The sequence below is a fragment of the Daktulosphaira vitifoliae genome, unplaced genomic scaffold (assembly GCF_025091365.1).
Source record: "Daktulosphaira vitifoliae isolate Bord-2020 unplaced genomic scaffold, ASM2509136v1 Scaffold_2, whole genome shotgun sequence".
NCBI classification, from domain to species: Eukaryota; Metazoa; Arthropoda; class Insecta; order Hemiptera; family Phylloxeridae; genus Daktulosphaira; species Daktulosphaira vitifoliae.
The window spans coordinates 28597434-28624335 of NW_026099573.1; the positions used below are offsets into that span (position 1 = coordinate 28597434).

Consider the following 26902-nt stretch of genomic DNA (forward strand, 5'->3'; position numbering starts at 1 on the left):
AACACATCATAGTAAAATTAATACCTTCTCCGCTTCGCATCGAAGCTAAAATTGAAAAAATAAAAAAATTTACCGATTTTTAAATTTGTAATTTTTTTGGATATTTCCCCCATTTTCGGGAAACGAGGGAATTTTTTTCAATTTTTAAGGGTAATGTCTTCAACTAGATACGATTTGTGATCTTTTGACNTTCAATTTTTAAAGGTAATGTCTCGAACTAGATACGATTTGAGATCTTTTGACGTACTTTTGAAAGAAATCGGTCCAGTGAGAGCTGAGAAAAAGTGGCAACAGACATAAAAAAAATAAAAAAAAAAAACACATCTATGTAAAATTAATACCTTCTCAGCTTCGCATCGAAGCTAATATATACTATTGGTGGAAAGTAAGTATGTCTATTTTTGTCATTAGACATTTTTCAACCGCCTTTCTACTCCCACCTAAATATTGACTTATTTTTATCTTCTGAAATAAATGTTCATAAGTTGTTATAAATCATCCATTTTATTAATTAGATAATTTTCCTACACATATGCTAGTTAATGATGATTCAATTTTAAAAGACATGAAGGCGGATGGAATTAATATTTGTTATTAAAATTATATAGTGCTTAAGAAAATATGAGACTTTAATAAAAAAAAAGTTCTTATTATTATTAATATTTTAAATTATATGAAATAAGACGTAATTAAGAAATTCTTTTGTATGTTTTAGATGAAATTTGAATCAATTTTCATTTTTAATCTGACTTGATTTTCTCTTTTTCTCTTATACATAAACAGAACAATTTTACTAGTATGTCAATCATTAAGTTCTATGATAATTATTGAAAATTATACTCTGAAGTTTTAAATATAAACATTTCAGATATACTTACTTATACCTTTTCTGGCGATGTATGTTGAATAAAACAATATAGAAAAATCAAGAAAAAATATTTAATTTAAAATCAATAGAAAAAAAAGGTATTTTTCGAATTTTTTTTCGCAATAACCTTAATAGTTAATACGTATTAAATTTATTGTTTTAGCATTTGAAAAATTTATATTGATGAAGAATTATTCTAAATATCAATATTCAACATATGTTAATTGACAATCATAAACCAATTGAAATTTGATTTATTTCTACAAAAAAAAAAATTAAAATATAAAAACAAAATTCTTACCTGACATCTATCGAGCTTTGCTCCTAAGTGATCTAACAAAAAAAATAGCTCGTTGAAAAGAGATTCGTAATCATTGATTTTAGTTTGAATTTCTAGAACTTGACTTTTTTGTACGTCTAAACCTGCTTGGTTTAAATATTCAAAATTTTTGTCCAAAGTTTTATGTGATTCTGGTTCACACATAAGCCGTTCTATTTCTAATTTAGTCATGCATTCGTATCTTTCTGCTGCAAGAGTAGTGCAGAGTTGTCGTTGTATAATCATATTTTTTAAGCGTATTTCCATATTCTTTATTTTTTTAATGTATTCTAACACATCTGTTGTGTTTTCAAAACCCAATGCTTCACAAACATACTCAGCAGCGGCTATTTCTCTAGATAATTTCTCTCCATCTAATCGATATACATTTACCTGTTAATAAAGTTCTTTTGTAATACGATAACAATTTTTGATGTTAAAGCATTGCTTCAAGGACATTGAACACATTATTATTTAATAATATTACAAAATAAGTCTATAAAAAGTTAATTTTAGTTTACAGATACAATACAATAAAAGACAAGAAGGTTGTTGTTAAATTTTTTTTTTTTGACATATTGATAACTATACAAGGTATAATTTTTTTTTTAATTTACCAAGATAAATAAATAAATAGATTTTTCAAAACTTTTAAGAAATATTTGACGTGTTAAATAAACCTTCCTCATCCTAATTAAATTATTTAATACAATTTTATTCATATCTATAGCAATAAATAACTACCTTGTGATCTGGATAAGTAAACGGAAGTCCATCGGAATTAATAGTTACACTATCATTAAGTAGTGACTGAGATTGTGAATGAGACTGAGAATTACTCTCTGATTTATTTGTAATAGAGTCAGGTGGATTCATTTCTCGGTCAATCTCACCATTTTCAATCAATTGAGTAACCAATTCAGTGTCAGATGTATTAACTTTAGTTTCATTCCCATCCAAATAGCTGTATGTAAGCTGAAATTTTCCTTCATTTTCAGTCGATAATAATCGTTCCTGTTCGTCTATCAACAGGTTCCTTTTTTACATAATTTTCTATCGAACACCGTATTTCACTCTGTGTAGCTAACGATAAACGTCAACGTTACCATCAGCCGTCCCCCCAATACTAAATGCTGTAAAATTTATCGATATTTTTGTTATATATGTAATACTTTTTAAATTAGAGCCATTTACATATTGAATAGTAAAAAAAAAAAAACATGACATTCATTAATAAATTTAATGATTTTACAAAATAAAAAATTTTTTTTTGTCATTTTTTAGCTTCGATGTGAAGCTGAGAAGGTATTAATTTTACTATGATATGTTTTTTTTTTTTTTTTTTTTTTCTGTTGCCACTTTTTCTCAGCTCTCACTGGACCGATTTCTTTCAAAAATACGTCAAAAGATCACAAATCGTATCTAGTTGAAGACATTACCCTTAAAAATTGAAAAAAATTCCCTCGTTCCCCGCAAATGGGGGAAATATCCAAAAAAATTACAAATTTAAAAATTGCTAATTTTCGAAATGTTTTTATTTTTTTTTCTTAAAACTTCCATAACTTTTTGAAAAATCAACAAATCAACATAATTTTTTTTTATACTAAAACGTTAGATATCTACCTTTCATTTGATATCATTTTTTTGAAAATCTATCACGTAACCTCCTAATGAGCAGGGGGCGACCAAAACTTGAAATATTGTAAAAAACATAGATCTTTTTCAACTTAATTTTTGAAAATGTTCGGGAAATACTGCGTCCTTTAAACAAATATCAAATTAAAGCTTATTTTATGTAATATAAAATGAAAAAAAAAACATTTGTCCCGACGACCTATCTTCTATGTGCAAATGGCTACCATATTAAAAATATGCTATTTTAACAATTTTTTTTTTTTTAATTAAACACTATCTACAGATTTGCATCGAAGCGTTTTTTATGATAGTGATTTTAATCACTGTCAGATATCATCCATACTGAACCCAACTATGCCACGACCCCACTGTGCTTATTATTATTATTATTTTTATTTAAATTGATAAAATTGAATAAGGTAAACTTTTTCATCTTATTTATTTGTTGATATTATTAAATTTATTGACTTGTCAACTATATTACTTCCTATCGTTAAAAAAAATTAACTGTTTAATGTTTTGTTTATGTGGTCATCGATAAATTATACAGTATATTTTAGGAAAAAAAACCCCGTTTTTTTTTTATTAGAAACTACAAACCTGTTTAACTCAAGCATTGCAGTTTTTTTATTTATACGTTTCTTTTTTGAATTTATCTTTTCAGCAATTTCCAAATCTGTCTTTTTGGCCTTAATATAACTCTGATTGAATTCAGAAACATCAATTTGAGCACACGTGCCATATGTTAGGATTTTGATAACGATTGCCGCTTGTTCTTGAACATCATTTTTAAGTTGTTCATTAAGAGAATCCATCATATTCAAATTGTCGATAGCCAAGTCACATATTGAAGACATTTCATGATTAATTAATCTCAAGGCATCGATTTTTTTGTCTACGGATGCTGACCAATCACCACTTCCATTTGTTGGCATAACTTGAGTCCGGTGTACCTTTTGAAGTCCTTTAACGTGATCATTGTATTTACGTCGTTCTAACAATACAGAATTTCTTAACTGATTTATACGCAATGTTTTTTCTTTCACTCGATTTTTAATATCCATTAACTTTTCTTGTTTCTGATTTAAGTTTTTCAATAATTTTTTTTCTATTTCATCTACTTTCATTGATTCAAACATTTTGTATTGAGCGGTATTGTGGTTAGTTTCTGGTAAACCAATGACCAACTCAGATTGACGATTTACATTAACTTTTATGCGATTCAATGCTTTAACAGTATTTTTTAACTCGCTCAAACGTTTTTCTTCGGCTTCCGCTAACTTCAAACTACCTTTTAATTTTACTTCTGTCATCTTTTTTCCTACTTCTGCAGCCATTTTGACGGCCGTACGCTTTGCTTGAACTGTCCATCGATGGTCATTTGCTTTTCTCAATATTGAATAATCGTTCATTTTTGGCATCGTGATAAGTAATCAAGTTCGATATTGATCTCTAAGTTGTACTATAGAAACAATTTGAAATATTATTTTCTGTATGCATTTTTAGTTTTTATTAATTTATTAGGTCACCTAGTAATTGAACAACTAATAGTATTCAATAATTTAATTTTTTTGATTAAAATTTATAAATGCAAGTATTTTTATTTACGAACTTTTTATACATAAGTGTGACTCATAGATTATACCACTCTACAATTTTTTATGAAACAATGATTTTATTCATTTTTATGAACCACGATAAAAATTTAGCTCATTTTTAAATATTATTATTTTTTACTATTGTTTTTGGATATAACTTTCGGATGTTACATGTCAAATTAAAATTATTTTGTATAATTGTAAGAGGTTTTAAAATTGTAATAATAAAAGACTGCTGATTAACTTTTAAAAGTTACTATTCAAAATTTCCCTATTATTACTTTTTTTTATTTACAATAAACATCATAACTACAATGATTCATAAAAATAAGTAATACTTTGTGAAATTCATTGTTATGAAAATCAATCATTTGACAAAAAAAAAATATGAAGTAGCATATTTGATAAATCACTATATACATCAAAAGATTAAGTTTATATTAAATAAAACAACGATAAATACATTTTTTTTTTGTAAGAACTGATTAAAAAAATATTATTCGAATTGAGTATTATTAAATGATACTAGAATATTAGGTGTTTTATGGTGACCTTTGTATTGAAATATTTGTTAAATATAGGAAAGATATAGTATTAATAAAAAATCTTTGTAATATTTCCATACATATTTTACTCATGAATATTTTTTGAATCTATTTCAAACCTATAATCTATTTACAAAATAATAAAGGATGTTCTATTGATTTGGCCTTAAAATATTTTAGTAATATTGAAATAAATAAATTTAACTTATTCAAATTAGAAGCTCATTTATTTAATTTTAAACTATTTATTTCGTGATTTACAATTTAGTAACTCAATTGTTCATTCTGAAGTGAAATAAAAAAAAAAACATTATTTCCAACCGTATATTAATTTAAATATTAATTTCAACGACTAATTAATATCATAAGTTAAAACTATTTTAACTAAAAACTGTTGAAATTTTGTATGTGAAAAAAACTTCACAAAATTTGGGTTTAGTTAGTAAATTGAATGATTAACGTTCGAAAAATGTACTACTTTAGTTAATTTACAGTTTATTATTCTAGTTGCAGATTATTTATTGTTGATAAAAGGTAACATTATTGTATTAATATTGTTATTGTCAGATGAAATTAGATTTCTGGCTTCTATAATAGATATTTTGTGTAAAATTAATTAGTAGCCATGAGATATATTTTCATACATGTGTCCACTTAAGTTTACAATAATCAAAAAATTGGGACATCGTATAATTTCTAAAAAATACTGATATATTTATTATTAATGAGTTATAAAAGAAGAAAATAATTTAAAAGTTACTTGATGAGAAAAAAAGAAGAAGGATAATTCAGTTCAATAAAATTCTGGAACTATCATAATTTTAAAAGTTGGTAAGATTTACACAGAAATACTTCAAAAATGTCTTAAACAAGTTGATATAATTAATTGTGAAGTAATATTTGTTTTCAATGAGGTGTCCGTGTGTGTTTAGAGATAATGATTAAACATTGTCTTTTTGTGACTCTTTTTCATAAGAAGTATTAATATTTAAACAGTTCGTGAATGTAATAATTAAATCTTTATTTTTACAATGTTCAAGGATACTTAATACTTAATATGTATAATGTTTGTTTTGGACTTTTAGCAAATAAATTTTTGTAACACATTTTAATTCGACTTATATTGTTAAAAAGATCATGATGATCATCATACCAAATTGGACATTTATTGTTTATACCGACAAAAAAACAAACCCCTTGACATTCAGTAGTGTACAAACGTGAAACGCGACGCTAGTGTAAGGGGTACAGAAGTAATGGTAGTAGTAGTGAGTGAGAGTACATTTTGCTTATTAATCGAAGCGTCGAGGCAGAACTTGCCTGTACACCACTACCGCCGAGCGTTGTCTCATGGGAATCTGGAAAATAGAACAAAAAATTAAAGTAAAAAGGCATAGGAAGGAAAGAGTGGGTAAGGTTGTTTGGAGGCGATAGAGAATGGAGATGTAGGGTGGCCCACAATATATATATATATATATATACAACTTGTGATCATTATATCCTTTTGCCCCTGTTACAACAGAACACTATTTGAAGCCATATTTTTTGTTTTCCCCAACATCATGGTCAACGTTGACTCACACAGTATTTTTTTTTTTGCCCTCTAAAAGTACTAAAATGGATCGGTAAATACCATCTCTCATTCCCAATAACAAGAAAATAATTTAAAAGCAAATTTAATTACTTCGTGGACTTTTAAATTAAAAAAAAAACTTATTATCATATAATAATAATTATATTTTATTTTATTATGTAACCTCTTAAATAAAATAACAATAACAGTCCCGTGTTAAAAAAATTAATTTGAAATAAATTTTAAAAAAAAATTATTTAACTAAAGGGTGATATAATTTATTTTTAAAAAAATATATTTTAAGTGATATGTTGTTTATAATCAGTATTTTGATTATTACATATTAGTGTTATTTATGTATCTTATCATATATTTATGTTCCTAATATCAGCAATGGAATAATATTGGGAATATCTCTGTTTTCCCTAAAACATTACCACTATAAAAGATGTATGTGTTAAGGAATAGATATAGTACACAAGTCTATTCTATGAAAATATTATTAATTACATTAACTTAACTATGCTATTTATCTATAATAATATAACAAATTTAACGGTTATATGAGATGTATACCAATTATTACACCGTAAATCTACGGCAAATCTTCTCTACTTACTTTGAACAATAAAGTTAGTAGTTATCACACAAGTACATTATAAACAAACAATAGTTTCATATTATTCTATACAATTGACTAAGTTTTAGTTGTTTAATAGATATGGTTAACACTGGCCATAATAAATTATTATTTCGAACTTATTATTTGTTCTATATTTCAAAAAAAAAAATAACTATTATTACTATTCAAATTACATGTTAACTTAGATTATATTTATGAATGTAAGTTCATCAAGTAATTCTCAATGAAATATGAAAGTGTTTTATAAATTCTGAGTAACATCGTTCTAATTTGTGATGATAATCATTTTTTAACGTTTGGAGTAGGCAGTGAAAATTTTTTATGTCTATATTCTCCTTTTAAAATTTACATATTGTTATGCCATTAACTATTAGAGTAAAGATAAATAGTTAATTTGACAACTTTTAGTTATAAGCTAACACATAGAAATTATAATTTTTAAACTTTGTATAAATGTATGGAAAACTTGTGTTATAAATTAATCATTCCATATCCACAGTAATAATATTTGTAGTTAACATAATATATCTTTTTACACAAATTTTTTACTATGATGTGTTTTTTTTTACTTAATTAATTAAGTAAAATTATTTTTTATAAGTCAACGAGTTGACGTCTTTGTGTATATTTGTTGAAAAAGGGGTAATACGAAAGCTGTATGTCAAGAATGAAAGGTAAGACGACCGTTAATCCCAAGAGACACATTTCATTGAGCTTCTTNACTTAATTAATTAAGTAAAATTATTTTTTATAAGTCAACGAGTTGACGTCTTTGTGTATATTTGTTGAACAAGGGGTAATACGAAAGCTGTATGTCAAGAATGAAAGGTAAGACGACCGTTAATCCCAAGAGACACATTTCATTGAGCTTCTTGTCACAATTCGTTGGAAAATCGTTGTGATGGGAGAACATAAGTTGTTCATTAGATTAATAAGGATTGTAACAGTATTTACAAGCCCTTTCTATCGTATCACTCTGAGTTAGAGAAACTTTATGCTACCATTATTTCATCCTGTCATCCAGTTTCTACAAACATATTATTCACTAACTTGTGTAAAATACTGTATTTTAACCATAATATTCCAGCTCACCAAAATTAACAGTATATCAATAAATACATTTTGATAAAAGGATGTACTTGAAAACTCCCTTGGAATATTTTATAATTTTAAAAATCACAGTTGTAAATATAAACATTTAAATGTTACCAATTATCATAAGTTACATTATAACAACATAAAAATAGCTTAGTACTTAATAAAAGTTTTAATATAACTTTTGGTAAACCTTTACTTATATGTAATAAATATTATATACTATAATTATTATCGTTATAAAACATATTATCATTTTTTTCTCCTCAGAAGTTAATAGTGTCTTATGCTGTATGATAAAAAAAAAGAAAAAAATGGTCCTATCCCGCTTCGGTCTCCCTTAAAATTGTTTCAACTCTTATTTTTAAATCAAAGCATATGTGTTCAACCAACTACTAATTTAATCGAAAACATATTATATTTTTATTTAATAAACAAAATTGAATCAATTTTAAAGGATATGGAGAAATTCATAGATAGTAAGGTATTATTAATTATTGAAGTGAAAAAAATATAATATGTAGTATACTTGTAAAGATATTGCATAAGCCATAGTTTAAAAAAACATCCCATAAAATTTTAATATTAAGGTTCAAATACAAATGTTTATGTTTCAACGTCAATCTGTTAATATAAACAGTATAAAGGACTTTCTGGGTTCTATAAACTTAGGGAAAACCACCAAGTGGTTTGGAAAATTGCCAATCATTCATTAAAAGACCCCATCACTCTAGGGAACAATGAGTATTCTACCTCTAATCCAAAATTCTAAAACTGATCTCTTTGGTCAATAATCACAACACTGTTACACAGATATTTTAAACTATAATTTAATAATCATGCATTTTTTCTCAACTGTTAATTTTTTTAGTACATAGTAAAGACATTATAAAATGTCTCAATAGATATCAATATCTCTTTTCTAATATGGAATAAAATTATAGTATTGTATCTACCGGGATTGAGTAATAAAGCATTTTTTTAAAACACTGATATCAACTAATGCGAAGAAAAAACAGCATTTATGATAGTGGTTAGTTTAAAGATTAAACAAAAGTTAATACTAAAGTCATAAATCTCAAACAGCGTGTGATGGTTTGATGATAATATACGTAAGTTAAAACACTGAATTGCACGCGGAGTACATAACGTCAGATGAAATGGAGAAGGTTAAAGAGACTATTTTTGAGATAAAACAAAATACCAACTTTGATACTATCATAAATATTTTTATGTGACTTTTGATATTCCTTGAAAAATATTAAAGGAGAAAAATAATAGACCCAATAATATTAATAGAGAACCACAAAGCATAGTTAGTGTACTTGTATGTTAAACAATTTTTTTTGCATTTGCTTTTTTTAGTATTTATTTTCTAATAAAAAGAATAATTAAAACACAAAACAATAAAAAAATTTTATCTAAGAAAATTTTCTTTTTAATAAGAATAAAACAAATATTTGTCATATATACTCAATTTTTGTAGCCGTTTGAGAAAATATGTATATTAAAATAACATTGAAATATATTCATACAATATATATAAATTATACATCATAAAAATTGCATAGTTAATAATTTAAAATTGTTCTAGCTTAATCAAACATAAAAAAACCTGTAAAAATTTAAGAAAATTAATATAAACCAAAGTTTGTGCTTAAGAAAACACAACTTTCAAGTTTAATCTCAATTCTTAAGTAAAATGTTACAAACCACTATAATAAATTTATATAATTGTACACTTCTAAATATAAGTTGTTATTCAAATTAAAACATAAGTGTACAAAAGTTCCAAAGAATTATTAACATTGAGGTGAAACTAACTTAGTACATGTATAATTTTATGAGGAATAATGAAAAATATTATATGTTGTAACAAATTTTAGTTTTCACTTTAAATAAAAAAATGTTAAAAATAGAGAAAAAGTGAACTTAATTTAAAATTTAATTAATGTAACAATTGGTTTGGTGCCACAACCAAGGAAATTTAACTTTATTGAAAAATAACTTACTGTTAATTTTAAATAAATATGATTTTTTTTCGTAATACAATATAAAAACCATATTTTATTAATAAACAAAATTTAAAAAGTAATTGCAGAGATATGGGGATTATTATTAGGAAATTGGGGGTTGATGTAAATATTAAAGCCTAACCTTAATAATATAAGCGACTCAATAAAATTATCTTACCTTTTTCTATTCTTGTTTATTACATAAAGTTTTAAGGGGTAAAGCGTATAAAAAATATTCGCACTTACCTTTCTTTTCTTTCATAATTATTTTAATTGATTTTGTATTAAGGTATTAACCGATGTTGTTATTTATTTGTTAAACATTTATTTCGATTAATTATATTTATATACAAATTAGATCTTAACCATCAATTTCCACTTTTATTACCTCGATAATATATGTCATTTATAAAATACGCACTTCAAAAAAATCTAATGGAATCTGTGTATTTTATGATTTACCATCATTTTTATTTAATTTTCAAATTATTTTCATATAATACTAAGTTTTTACTAATAATATCTCCGATAAATTACCTATAGTCAATATCGATATTCTTAAAACTCACTCTGAACTTGTCAAAATAAAATTAGAAGAATATGTCTATCTATATTCAAAGTAAAATTAACAGGACTATGGTGGCCCAGCGTTTCTCAGCATAGTCTTTGCTGTCGTGAACACAGTTTATCTCGTTTATCATATTACAATACACCTTTTAATACGTCAATTGCTTATTTATTAAGTAAAAGGCAGATTATAGCCGTAAGACTGGCAAATACACATGCAGAAAATATCTCCAAGATGTAGGTTCCTATTGTACTTATATACTAGAATAGTGTTGGTATTAATATAAGTACTATGCTCTAGTACTGGATATACACTCCAAAATAATTTTGTAAATCATTGTTTAGTGGGTCAATATTACTCTCTACCCAAACTCAAAGACTGGCGGATGCACGAGCATAGAGTACTACTTCTATAATAATTATTACTTATTACAATATTATGCTTCTGCACTCTGATCGGCACATTTATGGCTGTCTATGGGTGTAGGGCACGATAAAGTTCAAAATCTTTATACAAAGACTAAGGATATTATACTTAAATAAATAAAATTACGGTTATACACTCTGTTCGGCATATTTAGGGCTGTTCATGAATGAAGGCCACAATAATTTTTAGAACTGTTCATCAAATATATGACTATTATACCTGAATAAATACTATTACACTTCTTCAACATTTAAGGCTGTCTAGAAATAACTAATAAATAAAATAACTAATACTTATTCCGGAGTAAAATATTTTAAATCATTTAAAAACAATGTTCATCATTTAGGATAATATGAAAAAAAAAAAGTTTTAAGGAAAAAATATTTAATTATTTGCTGCAGATCCCATGTAAGAGAATATTGACCAAGATTTACAATTATAATATACTTTATTTTTTTTAATGGTAACATACATTTTAATTATATTTCAAAATATAGAGTAATCTAATTAAGAAATGATCGATAACATCTTTTGGACTAGTACTTTGGAAGATATTATCATTTTCATACCTAGGTGGGACAATAAGTATGATTGAAAAATGACTCGGGATAAAAATAAGAGCACCCTTTTCTCATCTCTAATAATTACTTTAAATTGTTAATAACTTCTGAAATACTGGTCTAAAAGTTGTAATTGACCAGTCATTTTCTTAATTAGATTATTTTCTATAAGATAGTTAAATATGTGTGTGTCCATTTACAGAAATAAATTTGATATTCTTTTTAGTTACAATGATTCTAAAAAGTAATTATTAGCTGATAAATCAAAAGATATACAAAACTAATAAAAATATTTTTTTATAATATTGTATTTATTTTAGGAGTGGTTTATGATAAACGGATTACCTTGAGTATTTGTGATATTTAATATATGTGTTCATAATTACACTACAGTAGATATATTTAAGCTTGAATTAGTATTACGCACAGAAAGATGCAGGTTTGCTATATTCGCCTCCCGAAACCTAAGCAATGATGTAATTTGATACATCCAATTAAAATGCAAATGACATTTCGTTCCAATTTCATTCTCTATGAATCAACTTTAACGCTTCGTTGATCTTGTACTGTGAGTCCATTAAGTTTTGTCGAAATTCCGTTTATACGGAACGTTTACTCTATGTCCTTCAAGACCCTCTTTATCTGCATATTTTTTAGTTTTGGTGACTATTTCATTACAATTTCTCGCCGTAAGAATTAAAGGACAATTTGTTTTATAACAATTTTTCAACATATTAACGTGATACAATAGTTTATTTTAAACAAATAAATCGTATAATGAGGAAATATAAAATTTTTGTAAAAATCGGCATTCTTGAATTTTGTCAGAATAAGTTTCAACTTATACAAAATTCTAACTTTTTCAATGGGTTTACAACCACAAACTGACATTAAAAAAATGTAAACAGATAAGAAAGTTACCCTTATAAACTCGTATTGTATGGTTGAAGGCTATAATAAAATATTTTTATGACACTTGTCTTCGTAAATATTATAATACATCATTTTTATTTAAAAACACAAATACGTATATGTATATAGATTATTATAGTAATATTTCTATATATAATATTGTTTCTTCCCTCAATTTAGTGGTGTCTATTATTCACCATAATTTTATTTTAAACTCAATCAATTTATCATTATCATTTATTAAAGGCAATGCCTTGTTGTTGAAGCCATTCCTCTCTGTTTGACGCCAAATTCTTTAGTGAAACAAAAGACGCACAGTTCATGAGTTCCAAGATAAAATTCATTGTACTTCATCTAGTTAGTAACAACTAATTAATTAGGAATATCATAAAGATCTTTAATACAGTTGTTTCCCTGTTGCTTTCTGCGTCCTCATGGTCGATAGTAGACCTTTGAAGATGATTTCTCATCTGCAGGACATGCGATTGTTCTTCTCTTGCTACTCATCCACCCTTTTGACCGTTGGTTTTCAGAGTTTGTTCCTTATTCCGTGAGTTGGTCGGAACACTAGAATCGTCTGCCTAAGACTTTCCGCCAGTGAAGCTCGGGGCCCTAGGTTCGCTATACAATTAGTATATGCAAGCCATATACTCCCCTGAGGAATCAATTTATAAACAACATTAAAATGATCCTAAAGTAGTCTCAAATCATCATCGTAATATATTTTATGTAATAACCACAAATTATTTCTGATTTATTTGAACGCTAACTCGGATGCTTTTTTTTAATAATATATAAGTTTACCATTTATATTTCAATTTTGTTGCATTATAACAATGTAAAAATAAATTACTGAGATATTTTTATTTATTTTAATGTTTAGCTAAATAACTAATAAAATGACAATTTGCAAATAAAACTAATAGTTTTAAAGAAAATCAACATTTTTTAGGTCAGTGATGGTTTATTTGGATAACGGAATAATAAGAAATAGTTGATCAAGGGTTAAAGCAGAAAAATCATCTTAGACAAGTACCCACTAAATATATTCATATATTCACAAAACATAGAATGACAGAATGACCGCACCGTAGGCAGAAATCCACAAATTGACCTTATGTGTTTCCCTGAGGGGAACCTGAAACTGCCGGAACTGAACTAGCAGGTGACGCAGAATACAAATCCTCCGGAGATCGAAGAAAACAAATGAAGGAGAAACCAAATCCATCGTCGCTTGAAAATATTATTTCGTTTGCACTTTACATTTTTCCTGACACAGCCCAAACCTAATGTCCCGTGGGAAAAACTGGTTTTGTATTCAAAATATATTTGAAAACTTCTTTTATATTTTCGATTCTCTGATCGTAGGTCAAATCTATTAGTTTTATTTATGACTATAACCATTGTTTAGTAAATAGTATTATAGACTAAAAATGCAAAATACTAACTTAGTACCTAATCTAGTAAAATTAAAAATAAAATTGCTTAAAAAAGGGGTATTTTAAGTTTTCGGCAAATCAAAAATTATAATGCGACCTATTAAAAATTTTACTCTCATTGTTTTTTTGTTAAATAATTATTTTTTCATGTAAATTAACAAATTCAAATTTTGTTTATTTTTACAAACCATACTAAATATTATTTTAACTAATAAATAAAAATTATGAAGGGTAGTTCTCATGAGTAAATTTTGAATGTCAAATGGAAGTCAATAAATTTATTTTTATTATTAAATGGGTATTGGATTAAATAAAGTTTTGAATGATCAATTTCCTATTTTATCACATTATTTTTGGTTTCGATGTATAGCTCAGAATGCTATTTATTTTGATCTGCCATATATTATACGTTATAATTATGCATCAGTATAAGTTGAACTCACCACCATGCAATCTCACTTTATTTATTCAAATTCTTGTAACTCACAATTATTCATCTTTTATCAATTCACTTATTCTTTTACAAAATAAAGACTAGAAAAAGCTATTTTGAAATGTTTAAAAATTAAGAATAAAAAAATGGAAAGTACTCATTTTATTGTTAAAAATATATATGTATAAAAATTAGAGTACGGTAATGTTCCAGTAAAGTGGAGAAAAAACATTGTTTGTATTAGTATTAATTAATATCTAATAATAATTAAAGTCACTGTCATGTAAAACGCTTAAATGTTTATTTGAAAAATATTTTAAAAAATGTATTTTTAAGTAAAAATAAAAGATACTAGACTTAAATATAACAATTTGAAAAATTTGTTTTGATTCAAACATTACTCATGTAGGTAGAAATATACATTATATCATTAAAAAATTAGATGATTATAGACTTACTTATAAAAGACAAAGAATTGGAACGTCTTTATTTAAAATAGTTTAGTATATAAAAAACTTTAAATTTGATTTGGATTTAAATATAGAGCAGATGGCATTGATAATAGGGTAATTCATTCATTTATCAATCTTCGTCGATTTATCAACACATCTAATATGCGAGGACTCGTCTTTTGCTTTTTTTTACTAAGGATTTAATTGACACTATGCTGATTTTCATTTGTGTTAAAATTCAACTTATTCAACTATTGAGAATAGTATATTTCCAGTAGTATATTTTTTATATCGTAGCGTCGGGACAATTACATAATATGATTCATTGCTGATATACAGGGTGGCCCACCACTCACTGACAACTTAAATAACTTTTGATCCAGTTAATATTTTTAGTTGATTTTTTTTTTAAATAATAGTTATACGTTAGGTCTATAGCTATATCTCAATAATTAATTTTTTTACATTTTATTAAAAATATTAATTATTTTTAAATTTTAAATAAAATGTAAAAAAAAAATCTAAGATAGCTATTTTGTAGAGTAGAATTTAAGAAAAATTTTAGTAAAAAAATATCTTATTAATATTCAGTAGTAAATATTCTGTAGCGTTTTGAAGTTTGTGAAAATTTGAATTTTCATGTACTATTTTACGGTATTAAACATTGAAATACGTATTGAGAAAAGGACAGAAGAAAACGATATATTTTCAATATACTTTTGAATGAGAGAGATAAGTAATAATTGCCTTATCTAATTTCTTATCATAGTATTAATGCCAAGTTTGTAATGTATACACATTATCATCATATGTATACACAGTAATCATGAAAAGATAGCGTTTTCTTCTGTCCTTTTCTCAATACGTATTTCAATGTTTAATACCGTAAAATAATACATGAAAATTCAAATTTTCACAAACTTCAAAACGCTACAGAATATTTACTACTGAATATTAATAAGATATTTTTTTACTAAAATTTTTCTTAAATTCTACTCTACAAAATAGCTATCTTAGATTTTTTTTTTACATTTTATTTAAAATTTAAAAATAATTAATATTTTTAATAAAATGTAAAAAAATTAATTATTGAGATATAGCTATAGACCTAACGTATAACTATTATTTAAAAAAAAAATCAACTAAAAATATTAACTGGATCAAAAGTTATTTAAGTTGTCAGTGAGTGGTGGGCCACCCTGTATAATAATAATTTAATGATATACATTTTGTTAAATTAATTGAAGAACTACTGACATTAAATATTGAGATTATCATTTGCTATTTTATTATAGATAGATAGCAATAATTTAACATCAAAATAGATATACAGTCTATTAATACTTTTGAATTTCATTATTTTAGTTTTTTAATTTAATTCTACAATCTACAAAAAATGAACATTTAACTCGGCGAGTAGTTTGCATCAACATCGCTATTTTAAATAAATAGTACAATTTTCAAATTATTATATTAGTAATACAAAAATCATGTCCTGCAAAATATTTAGATTTATTTTCATTGCAAATTAAATTATTTCAGTAAAATTTTTCTTATTTAACAATTTAATTGTAATCATTTGTATTTAAAGATTGGTTTTACATGGATCTAGTTTCTTACAAGGATCTGGTTTTGGCTTACAAGGGTCATCTTTTGGACAGCAAGGGTCTGGTTTACATGGATCTTTTCTGCATGGATCTGGTTTAGGTTTACATGGATCGGGTATTTTGCATGGATCTGGTTTTGGCATGCATGGGTTGCAGGGATCACATGGGTCTCTTGATGACATAGTTCTTGCACCAATCCTAACATTTGCAACTTTTACATCCTTAAGTTTAAATAAAACTTGCCTAATAAGTGCCATTGCTCTTGATAAGTTGAGAGTAGTGTTTTAAGTTATTACTCTGTTTGAGTGTGACTGACAAACGATTTGGAAATTATCTGTCGACTATAGGTTTAAATGTTTAATAATTCATGTTACTAATAATTTATTAGTAGCCAATACATTTATTATAATGGCTGATCAATAACAACAAATATTTTTTATTGAATTGAATCGATTCAATATACGATACTGAAAAATCTCGTAGTATATCTAATAAATTATTATTAAAAAATATATAATTTGTAACAAAAATTTACAATATACATACTCATTTTATTTTTAAATTCATTATATTACTATTAAAGGTATCTTTAATATTTATATATTTTATATAGTAATTTACTGTGAATAGTAGTTCTTCTTACTTCGCCTATGAAAGGCACAAGTTCTACATGGGTTTGCACAAAAGTAATTTGTGATAATAAATATACACACATGTATATAACAAACAGTTACTAGAAAATAATTACAAAACTTTCGTCTACAACAATGATATCTAGAATCCCTCCCCCAAAAATATATCTTGAAAATGAGATGTATTCTCTAATACAATAATGTGTACTATATAAATAAGGTTGTTTTTGTTGACGAATTAAGGCATACAATGAGCGACATATTATAAATAGAACATTGCCCAAGAGACATTGATGGTAATGCAGAAATAATAATTTTTCATGCGCAAACTTTAGAGCTGCCCGCTGACAAGTAGTGTAAAAAGTAAGCACCCCTGAGACCGACGTGACAGATATCGAAAACGTTTGCAGTTAAGTTTTCCGATCATTTTCACCGCCCACCACAAAGTTATGTTATTATTCAATTTTGTTTTGACTGCACTATGGTTTATATATTCGTCAGCTTTTCGAACGAATTACTAACAAGTTTTCCAATTTCTAGAGAAAACTGACAAATTAATTTTACCGAATAATTGTTTCGTAATTTTTCTCTAGAAAATTTAAAAGTTGATAGCAACATAATTTTATTCCGAAAAATTGATAAATATTAAAATCATAAACAATTAATTCTTTAGAGTTAATAAAAAACCTTATTTCTTTTAGTATTTAAATGTTTTTTTAAAGTTTGGCAATATAGACGTTCAAAAAACTATATAAACACTAAGCTTTGTTACTTATTTTCTAAATTCTAAATGTTGTTTCTCTTCAATATACTCAATATTTTTAATTTATTCAAAAGTCAAACTATATTTGTATGTATGACATTAATGTATAGACATTAATTATTTTACAAATTTCATTTTGAGTTTCAAATCGTTCAGATGTTATAATCACAAAATTGTTCATTGTATAATACTTTTACAGTTTTATTTGATGTCGACTTGCATCATTAGGTTACTGAGTTTGTTAACTAGTTTAACATTTCATAATTCTCAATCAAAAATGTATGAAGTAATCGTAATTCCAAGCAATGAGTAGTTAAATAATTTAACTTAAATCATATATTTAAGTAAGAATTATTTCAGTACAATAAATACTAATTTTATTAAAAATTATCAATAAATCGTGACCAAGTAAAAAGTTACACGCTTAATTATTCACTATATGAAAGGAAAACTTTAAAAACAAGAATATTTCAAGAATTATTTTCCAATTTTATAGATAGAACAAATGAACAATAATAAATAATCGCAAAAAAAAAAATATCTAGTGTAAATATTGTGTATATTTTCATAAAAATAGTATTTACACATGTATATTTTTTATCATTTTTCAAAACGATATAATTTGCAAAATACATTTTTACAAGATGTATAATATGACTGGACTTTGCCTAGCTAGGGTTCCAACCGAGATTCGGTGGCCTGCAGGACTCATGCGCCATTTCTTTAATTATATTCTAATTAATAGCTCTTTGATTTATAAGTATCATATATGAATAAATATTTATTATAGTAATTAAATATAGTATGAAATTGATATTTCATAATTTGCTATTGTAATTTTTACGGAGAAGTTATAAAAAATTATAATATAGTTGTTACTTTTATGGAAACGCGTATAAAAATCGAAGGGCTTAATACAAAACTTTTTAGAAAATAATTTGTTTTTTAAATGAATAATAATCTAAAAAAAGACAGGATGGAAAAAATCTAATTAATTATTTAAAATTAGCTCAAAAAACATGATTTAGCAGTCTATTTTGGCCTATGCTGAGTAAAAAAATTTATCATATTAGTGATATAATATAACTGTTCAATTCAGTATAAAAACGAATTTTATAATCTTATATAAATATTTAAAAAGTATTATTTTAAAGTCGCCATTTTTACAGTAGATATTTGTCTAAAATTGTAAAATTACGTGTTTTTTTCCTAATATTTGGTGACTATAAGTTGAACTAGATTTTAATCGTGTTCTTTTGACGTATTAATCATTAATATTAGTCCAGTGAAAGCTGAGAATTATTATGGACAGATAAAAAAAAACGCATAACATTACATCATGTGTATTGAACAATTTGAGCAATTTCAAAAATTCTTAGTCGTTTTTCTTAACTAAAGGATGACAATAAAAATTTTAAATACGTTAAACTCTTCCTTCCAATCTAAGTCTCCATTATTACCTCCTTTAGTTTTTAGGAAATCTTTTCTGATTCCATCTTTCCAGAGTAGCCTGCTCAAGCAAACAGTCTTTTGCTCCTTGAAGCATTTATTTCCCTTCTTAAATCTTTATTTAATTTCTATTCAAATTTATTCTTTTGTGTTACAATAGTATCATGGTATTTAAATTGTTCCACTTTTTTAAACTCATAATGACCCGTTAATATGGTCTCGGTTATAGTAATGTTACCTAGATCCCCACTAACTTCTTTGTAATGCGATTTTTCTATGTTGAGATGTACCTCCACTTTTTTTGTCGATTCCATTAACTTGCCAAAAAAATCTACCATTTTTAGTTCTTCTTCCCCTAACAGAACTATATTGTTTGCGTAGACGAATACGCTATAGCAATTTCTATCATTATTACTCCTTCAACTCCTTTCATTATTCATTTCTCGGATCACCTACTCTAATACTAAAATAAAAAGGGAGGGCATATATGTGCTATTCCCCAATCCACTACTAAAGTGGATTTTTTTCCTACACTTCTTTTATTAATAATTTATTTGAAACTAATAACTAACTATATACTTAACTATAGTTACGTATATACTCTCTATAATGGAGATATCCCCATGCTTTAATACTTAATCTAGAATGTCATGGATATGAAAATAGAAATTCATATTAAAATACAAAATTTTTAAATTAAGAAATAATGTTATAATTTTGTAAAATTACTAATATTTTACAGCAGTAGGTTTATCATATGATCTACCATTAAATGTGAAGGACAAAGATAGAAATTAAGATAAACTATAAAGGTATATCTCTATACAGCAGTGTCATTCAAGTTGTTTAAAGTGAAGAACATATAATTTTGAAGAAATTTAAAATAAATGTTGAGATTTACATGTTATCCCACTTTACTATACAAAAAATTTACTCAATTTTTCAACTTTTAATATAAATAATAACTTATTTTCCTTATACATATTTTTCTTGGATTAATTACTCCATTAGTAGTAATTTATTCAGCTAATATTTAACAATAATTTAAAAATTGACATTCATACTCGAAAATATGTAAATAACTGTTAACTTATTATTAATTTCGTTAAAAGTTGAAAAAGTATTAATTAAATAACATCTGTAATATTTTACATTAACTTTGTATTTTAAGGACGACTAATTAATTTGATTACTTTTCGCTTTTCTCTAGGAATATGATTAAATGACCACCTTAAGATGGCCTTTTAGTTGGATTTCTTAGCCGTACCCCAGAGTGAGGTCCGGACCTTTTGCTCCGCTTAAGGATCACGTTCAAGGTCGGATCCATCGAGCTTGATGCAGGCTCGAGTCAGAAAAGGATTGTCTGATCCAGATATTCGCAGAATCCGTCCTGAAAAGGAAGGAGGGGTGAACGTATGAGTCAGTATTAACCCTAGTTCTCACAACAAGGGCGACATAAGGCGGTAGTTGAACAAATCGCCTTGTAAAAGATGATAGAGAAGAAGAAGACCATTCCAATCAGTACTAAGTCTTGCTACAACCTTTATGTGGTGCAACAGGGAAACAAACACTTCATTAGGATTTCAATAGTTGAAGAAAAGAAAAAAAAACTACCCCCAAAGTGATGAGACAGTCTCAATACCCTATGATTTCAAATAAAAATAATGTTTAATTACTTTTTTAATGTTTCATCCTAATTTTTTTTATATCTATATATAAAAATATTATTTAATTTTAGAAGCTTAATAATCAATATTAACAAGGTGAATTGGAACTTGATAGTACTGAACAAATTGATTTAAATTTTATTCTGATTATGCCTAAACAAAAGAAACTTTAAATTGTAGTACTATATTATTGATATAATGGCCTACAATATAAAATTTTCAAAAAAAAATTTAAATGTTTAATTGATTCACATATTCATTCGAAAATAAGACAAGTAATAGATATATTGAAAAATATTTGATATTGATATTATAAAAGTAAAAACTTTACACGAATAATAACACGCCTCCTTAATAAAAATTAATTATAAAGCTGTTGTAAAACTTTTAATTCGACAATAGACATTTATTCTTCAATCAAAGCATTAGGAAAAATAAATTATACAATAATTATAATTTATTCTATAAATTAAATACAAAAAGAAAGTTCTTAGAAGTTAAATGATCGAAATACGGGTGTTAGAAAAAAAAATAAGTAAAATGTTTTTAATTACAAATAACAAGCAATATTTCCAACAGGATTTTTACGCCGCTGTCTCTAGAGATTTATCGCACTCTCTTATTTAAGAGTAATACAAACAAATAAAAAAATACAACATTTATTTTAAGTGAACAACTTTATAAGTAATTAATATATATTAAAAAATATGAGTTAATTTTTTTCAGGAATATTACTTAAATATCTTTATAAATGCTTTAATTTATTACAGCACACATTAGTGTTTATTATTATTTATTTGATGAATTATAATCATGAAATATATAGTAATTATATTTAAAAATTTTGGCTCTTACATTCTAAAACTTTTATCAAAAACCAAAATTTAAAAGTATAGATTTGTTTAATGAAATACGACTCTCTTATCATTTACTTAGTCAGAAGAAATACTATAATATTGATTACAAGTTTTACTCTATGTACTATTTAGTTCAAGTTCAAAAATATCAAGGACATTAAATAATGACCTGTATAATAAATAATTGATCATATCATGCATTGCAAAATTTTTGTTGTTTTAAAGTCCGTTCTAATTATAATGACTAGATGGTTATTGTTTTAAAGTTAGTATTTACACGCTAATTTCAAGTAGATTATTAAATGATTAATTCTATCTCTATTATCAGTTACATTTGTTTTTAACAAAGTTTTTTTACAAGGTAATTTGCCATATGTCGTATTATATTACCATTTAAACGAGCGTTTCTACATAAATATACACGCAATGTATTAATGCGACTATAAAGCGTAACGACTAAACATATTTTTATATTCCTACTCGACATATTACATACATATAGTATAATTTTAATTGAAAAAATATTAGCTCATTATTAAATATTTTTCATTACTACAGAATAGGTGTGGTCTTAATGTTCATATTAAATAAAATTGATGCCTTTAAAATTTGAATAAATTTTTTCTTTATATAAAAAAAACTGTGCTTATTTTTACAAAATAGATTCTCATTACTAATGTTTTAGGTGATTTAAGTAATTTAGCATGGCTAATATTTAAACAATTTTCATTATTTTATGCTAACCACCACTTAACTTTTTATGATTTACATAGAGAAATTCATAAATAATAAAATATTCATTTTATCAGAGACTATTGAGAGATTTTCTATTTTGTAAGAGAAAAATTGTTTAGTTTAATAAACTCCACAATACAATGCAGTTAAATAATTTTTTTTTCAGCTCCTTCAAGAATAAATACCCCTTTTACTTAAATATTTTATAATGGGAATAGCACTATTATACAAACAGTTAGTTGGTAGCCAAGACTCAAGTTGAACTTAAATTTTCAAACTGAAAGTGTTAATGTCACAGGAATGTCAAAATGGCTTAGGAAAGACAAGAATGAAAAAAGGCATTTTGATCAACAATGTCTCTTGAGCGTTTAGAGATTAAAAAAATTCTCTCTCAGAAACGTTATGACTATTATATACCCATTCTGTCCATTCAAGTTTTCTTTTTGACGTCCTCAATTGTCCTACTTCTACACTGGTTATTCTACACCTTCCAGTAGTGTTTCCAGTCGTTGTATCGGTTCGGTGGGCTACAAACGTACGCACAGATAAGCAATTTTCTTCGTTCGTGATTGGAACGGATCCCATGGGAGCAAAAACTCCATCTACAAATGAACAGGCCGTGACAAGAGCAATAATTCGTCCTCCGCATAACGTGCTGCACTGTAGTAATGTACACCAGAATACGCACATATTTATGTACACATCGTCGTATAGCATGCGGATATTGTGCAATAGAGTCTCAATCCTGATGCTGTCATAATTTAGATGGATTCCATTGCAGCACAATGACAATGTCAATTACAGGCTAACGAATAATATACTACTGAACTTCAGCCAATAGCGTTATAATGAATAATTATTATAGAAAAACCACGTTGTAAAAAAAAATGTTATATTGTTATGCTATCAATGTTTTTCGATACTAATGTCATGTATAAAAAATATGCATGCATGCGTTTTGTATACCAGAGGTAAAATATCACAAATCACACTTTTTTTGAAAATAAGTTTAGACTATGTTGTATTTCTCAATAAATAGGCATTTTAGTAGTATAGTATCACCTCATTTTCCAAAAAATGTGATTCATGAAAATTTACTTTCGACGCGTTATGATGTACACAATTTCTAAATTGATATTTTTCAATTGTAATAAAAAACTATTCTTAACTGTTATTGTATTGAAATGTTATAGCTTAACTTCGGAACTACATTTTACAATTGAACTTGCCTCATGCAAAATAATTTGCATAATATCACAGTAGAATACTTNCTATTTTTAACTATTATTGTATTGAAATATTATAGCTTAACTTCGGAACTACATTTTACAATTGAACTTGCCTCATGCAAAATAATTTGCATAATATCACAGTAGAATACTTACTAATGACTTAATGAGCTTACACTGTTAAATTAGTTACGATACGATACGAGCTAAAGTTAAACAAATTGTCTTGAGTTTACATCTATATCAGTAATTTTTACAATCAAACTCTTAAAATAAATTTGACTAAAAATATTAACAATTAATTAATAACAATAAAATTCAAAAAATATTAATCGTTTATAACTGACGTTCAAAATGCGATAAAGCGTCGCAAAATTTACTGTAATAAATTCGTTATTGTTATTATTTGCCGTGTAATTGCGACTTGACCCTTGACATGTTCTTTAAATTGTTTTGATGAGACCCTACTGTGAAATAAGTGGGAAGTGATAGTGGTTTTGGCGTTTTGCCACTAACGAGACGTTGACTTAACGACAAAAACGCGTGTGGGCGTATTCTACATTATTGTTGATTCATTTTTATTGTGTTTTTATACCAACGATATTATTTAAGTTAAACAGCCGGTCGACTGCATGTATACATGCAAACGGACCATTTATTTCACTTGTAATTTTCGAATAATTCGATTTACTGTGTATAATGCGTCGTAACGAGGCACGAGACGCGTGTACATCCCATCGCCAGCCCCCCAACAATAGTGTCGGTACACTAAAACTGTAACAATCGCACAAATGACAACTCACTCTTAGCTTTCATTTTTTCCCTCGGAAGCCAAGTGTTTCACAAGTGTAATCATCTGATTTAATAAATAAATAACTTCAATCCTTATGGTCACCAGCATTGCAGTTCGAATTAGAGTTAGAATTAGAATTAGATTCTCTGAACACGCATCCTTCAAAATAAATGTATAACGTGTAAAATATCCAAACAGATCATATTTTAATAACCAATTTTAAGATTTTTGGATCAATCGTTGTCGATACAATAAGTCTTGTCGACACATCTAATATGGCTTTTGCTTTTTTTTTTACTGTGGATCTAACGATTGATGAACACTATGCTAATTTTTCATTCGTGTTAAAATTCGACGATTCAATAATTGAGAATAGTATATTTGCGAATCGTTCACTTTTTGTGTATTCGTAGCATCGGGCCGATAACATATTATGATTCATTACTGATATGTAATAATAATTTGAGATGATATACATTTTGTTAAATTAATTGAAGAACTACTGACATTAAATATTGAGATTATCATTTGCTATTTTATTATAGATAGATAGCAATAATTTAACATCAAAATAGATATACAGTCTATTAATACTTTTGAATTTCATTATTTTAATTTAACTCTACCATCTACAAAAAACGTACATTTAACTCAGCGAGTTATCTGGTTTACATGGATCTGATATTGGCTTTCAGAAACAAATTTAAGAATCCAAGATACCTAATTCTATAAAAAACTTAATCTATTACCTTAAAGCGAATTTTATTAGTAAAAGAGGATTGGGGGGATATCTTTCAATTTTATATGTGTTATTCGTGAAATTGGCATTACAATTTAATTTTATAGTTTCAAACTAAATATGGTTAGTTTTTCTTCAGGATGTGATAAAATAATAATTTCGTTCCCGTGACAAATTTTTAATACAATAGCGAACAATCTCTATGATAATACAATCAGTAGTTGGATATCTCAATAACAGCCATGTTACTGAGTCATTTATACATACGACAAATAATTTATATATGAATATTATTTATATATTCTCCTGTATAATGAACCTTTCGCAAAATAGATAAGTAAATAATCGTAAATCATGGTTATATTCACATCAAGATTTGCAAATCCTTTTTTTTTTTTTGTAACCTTTTGTAAAATAAATAACTTTTCATCTTCGGGGATTCTATTTTTACAAATTGAACATTCATAAAATCATCAAAATACTTAATTTAATATGCAAACTGCTAATAAAAACTTTATACGATATGATATTTAAAGATTTTATCTTGATTAATTTTATTCCTGACTTACTTGTGTAACATCCTGAATAAAAATGAAATAAAAATATTTAAAAAAAGTGCACTATAACTTGATAATTAACAATATATTTTTTTTATCATGAAATATTAGTAGGCTAATAAAAATGTCGATTAAAGAGATTTTTTTAAAAATGTACAAGAGTTATATAAGAAAAAAATCACGAAATAAAAAAAGAAAAATTGCATCTGTTCAATTGTATGCGTTCCAAGTTCTTAAATTATATATTTACTTACTTTTGCCGCTTGCGTAAAAATTGTGAATTAAAAAAAAATAAAATTTTGTTATTATTTTTAAAACAAGAGGAAATTTTTATTTCACCGAGTACCGAGTAAAAGATGGATAAAAAAATGTTTACAATCCGAATAGCGGTTAAAAGACGGTCCATCAATTATTTGAAAACCGGGTACCCCGCACATCTCTATAAATAATCATTGCATGACCTTAATTTTGTGCACTAATGCGTTATGGGTGTAATATAATTAGTAAATAATTATTAAATGAGCATCTCAAAATTAGTCTCAACCCATTTTAGAAAAATATGCGACTTTAAATAGTTTACCAATAGTATAAATAATGTTAAAGAATGTTTCGGCCTTAATAATATTGTATTTCCATAAATATGTATAAAGTGAATTAGAATGAGTTCGTAAAATAGTTTATCATTACAATATAACTAATATTTGACCAAACTCAACTTTGTGTAAAGTTGCTTTGGTAACTTTCTGATGTATACCTACATCTGCGGATATGTATCCATATTTTGTTATTACTA

At 26.0% G+C, this 26902-nt stretch overlaps 1 protein-coding gene across 1 annotated transcript in view; it reads right to left on the reverse strand.

Moving 5' to 3' along the window:
* LOC126898089 (uncharacterized) overlaps positions 1-4243 on the reverse strand; it is a 7433-nt gene extending 3190 nt beyond the window's left edge. The window contains exons 1-3 of the mRNA XM_050672038.1: positions 3423-4243; positions 1932-2223; positions 1170-1580 (exon numbers count right to left, since the gene is read on the reverse strand). Of these exons, the coding sequence (XP_050527995.1) occupies positions 1170-1580; positions 1932-2223; positions 3423-4243 (1524 nt within the window). The remainder of the gene's footprint in view (positions 1-1169; positions 1581-1931; positions 2224-3422) is intronic.
* Positions 4244-26902: the final 22659 nt, after the last annotated feature.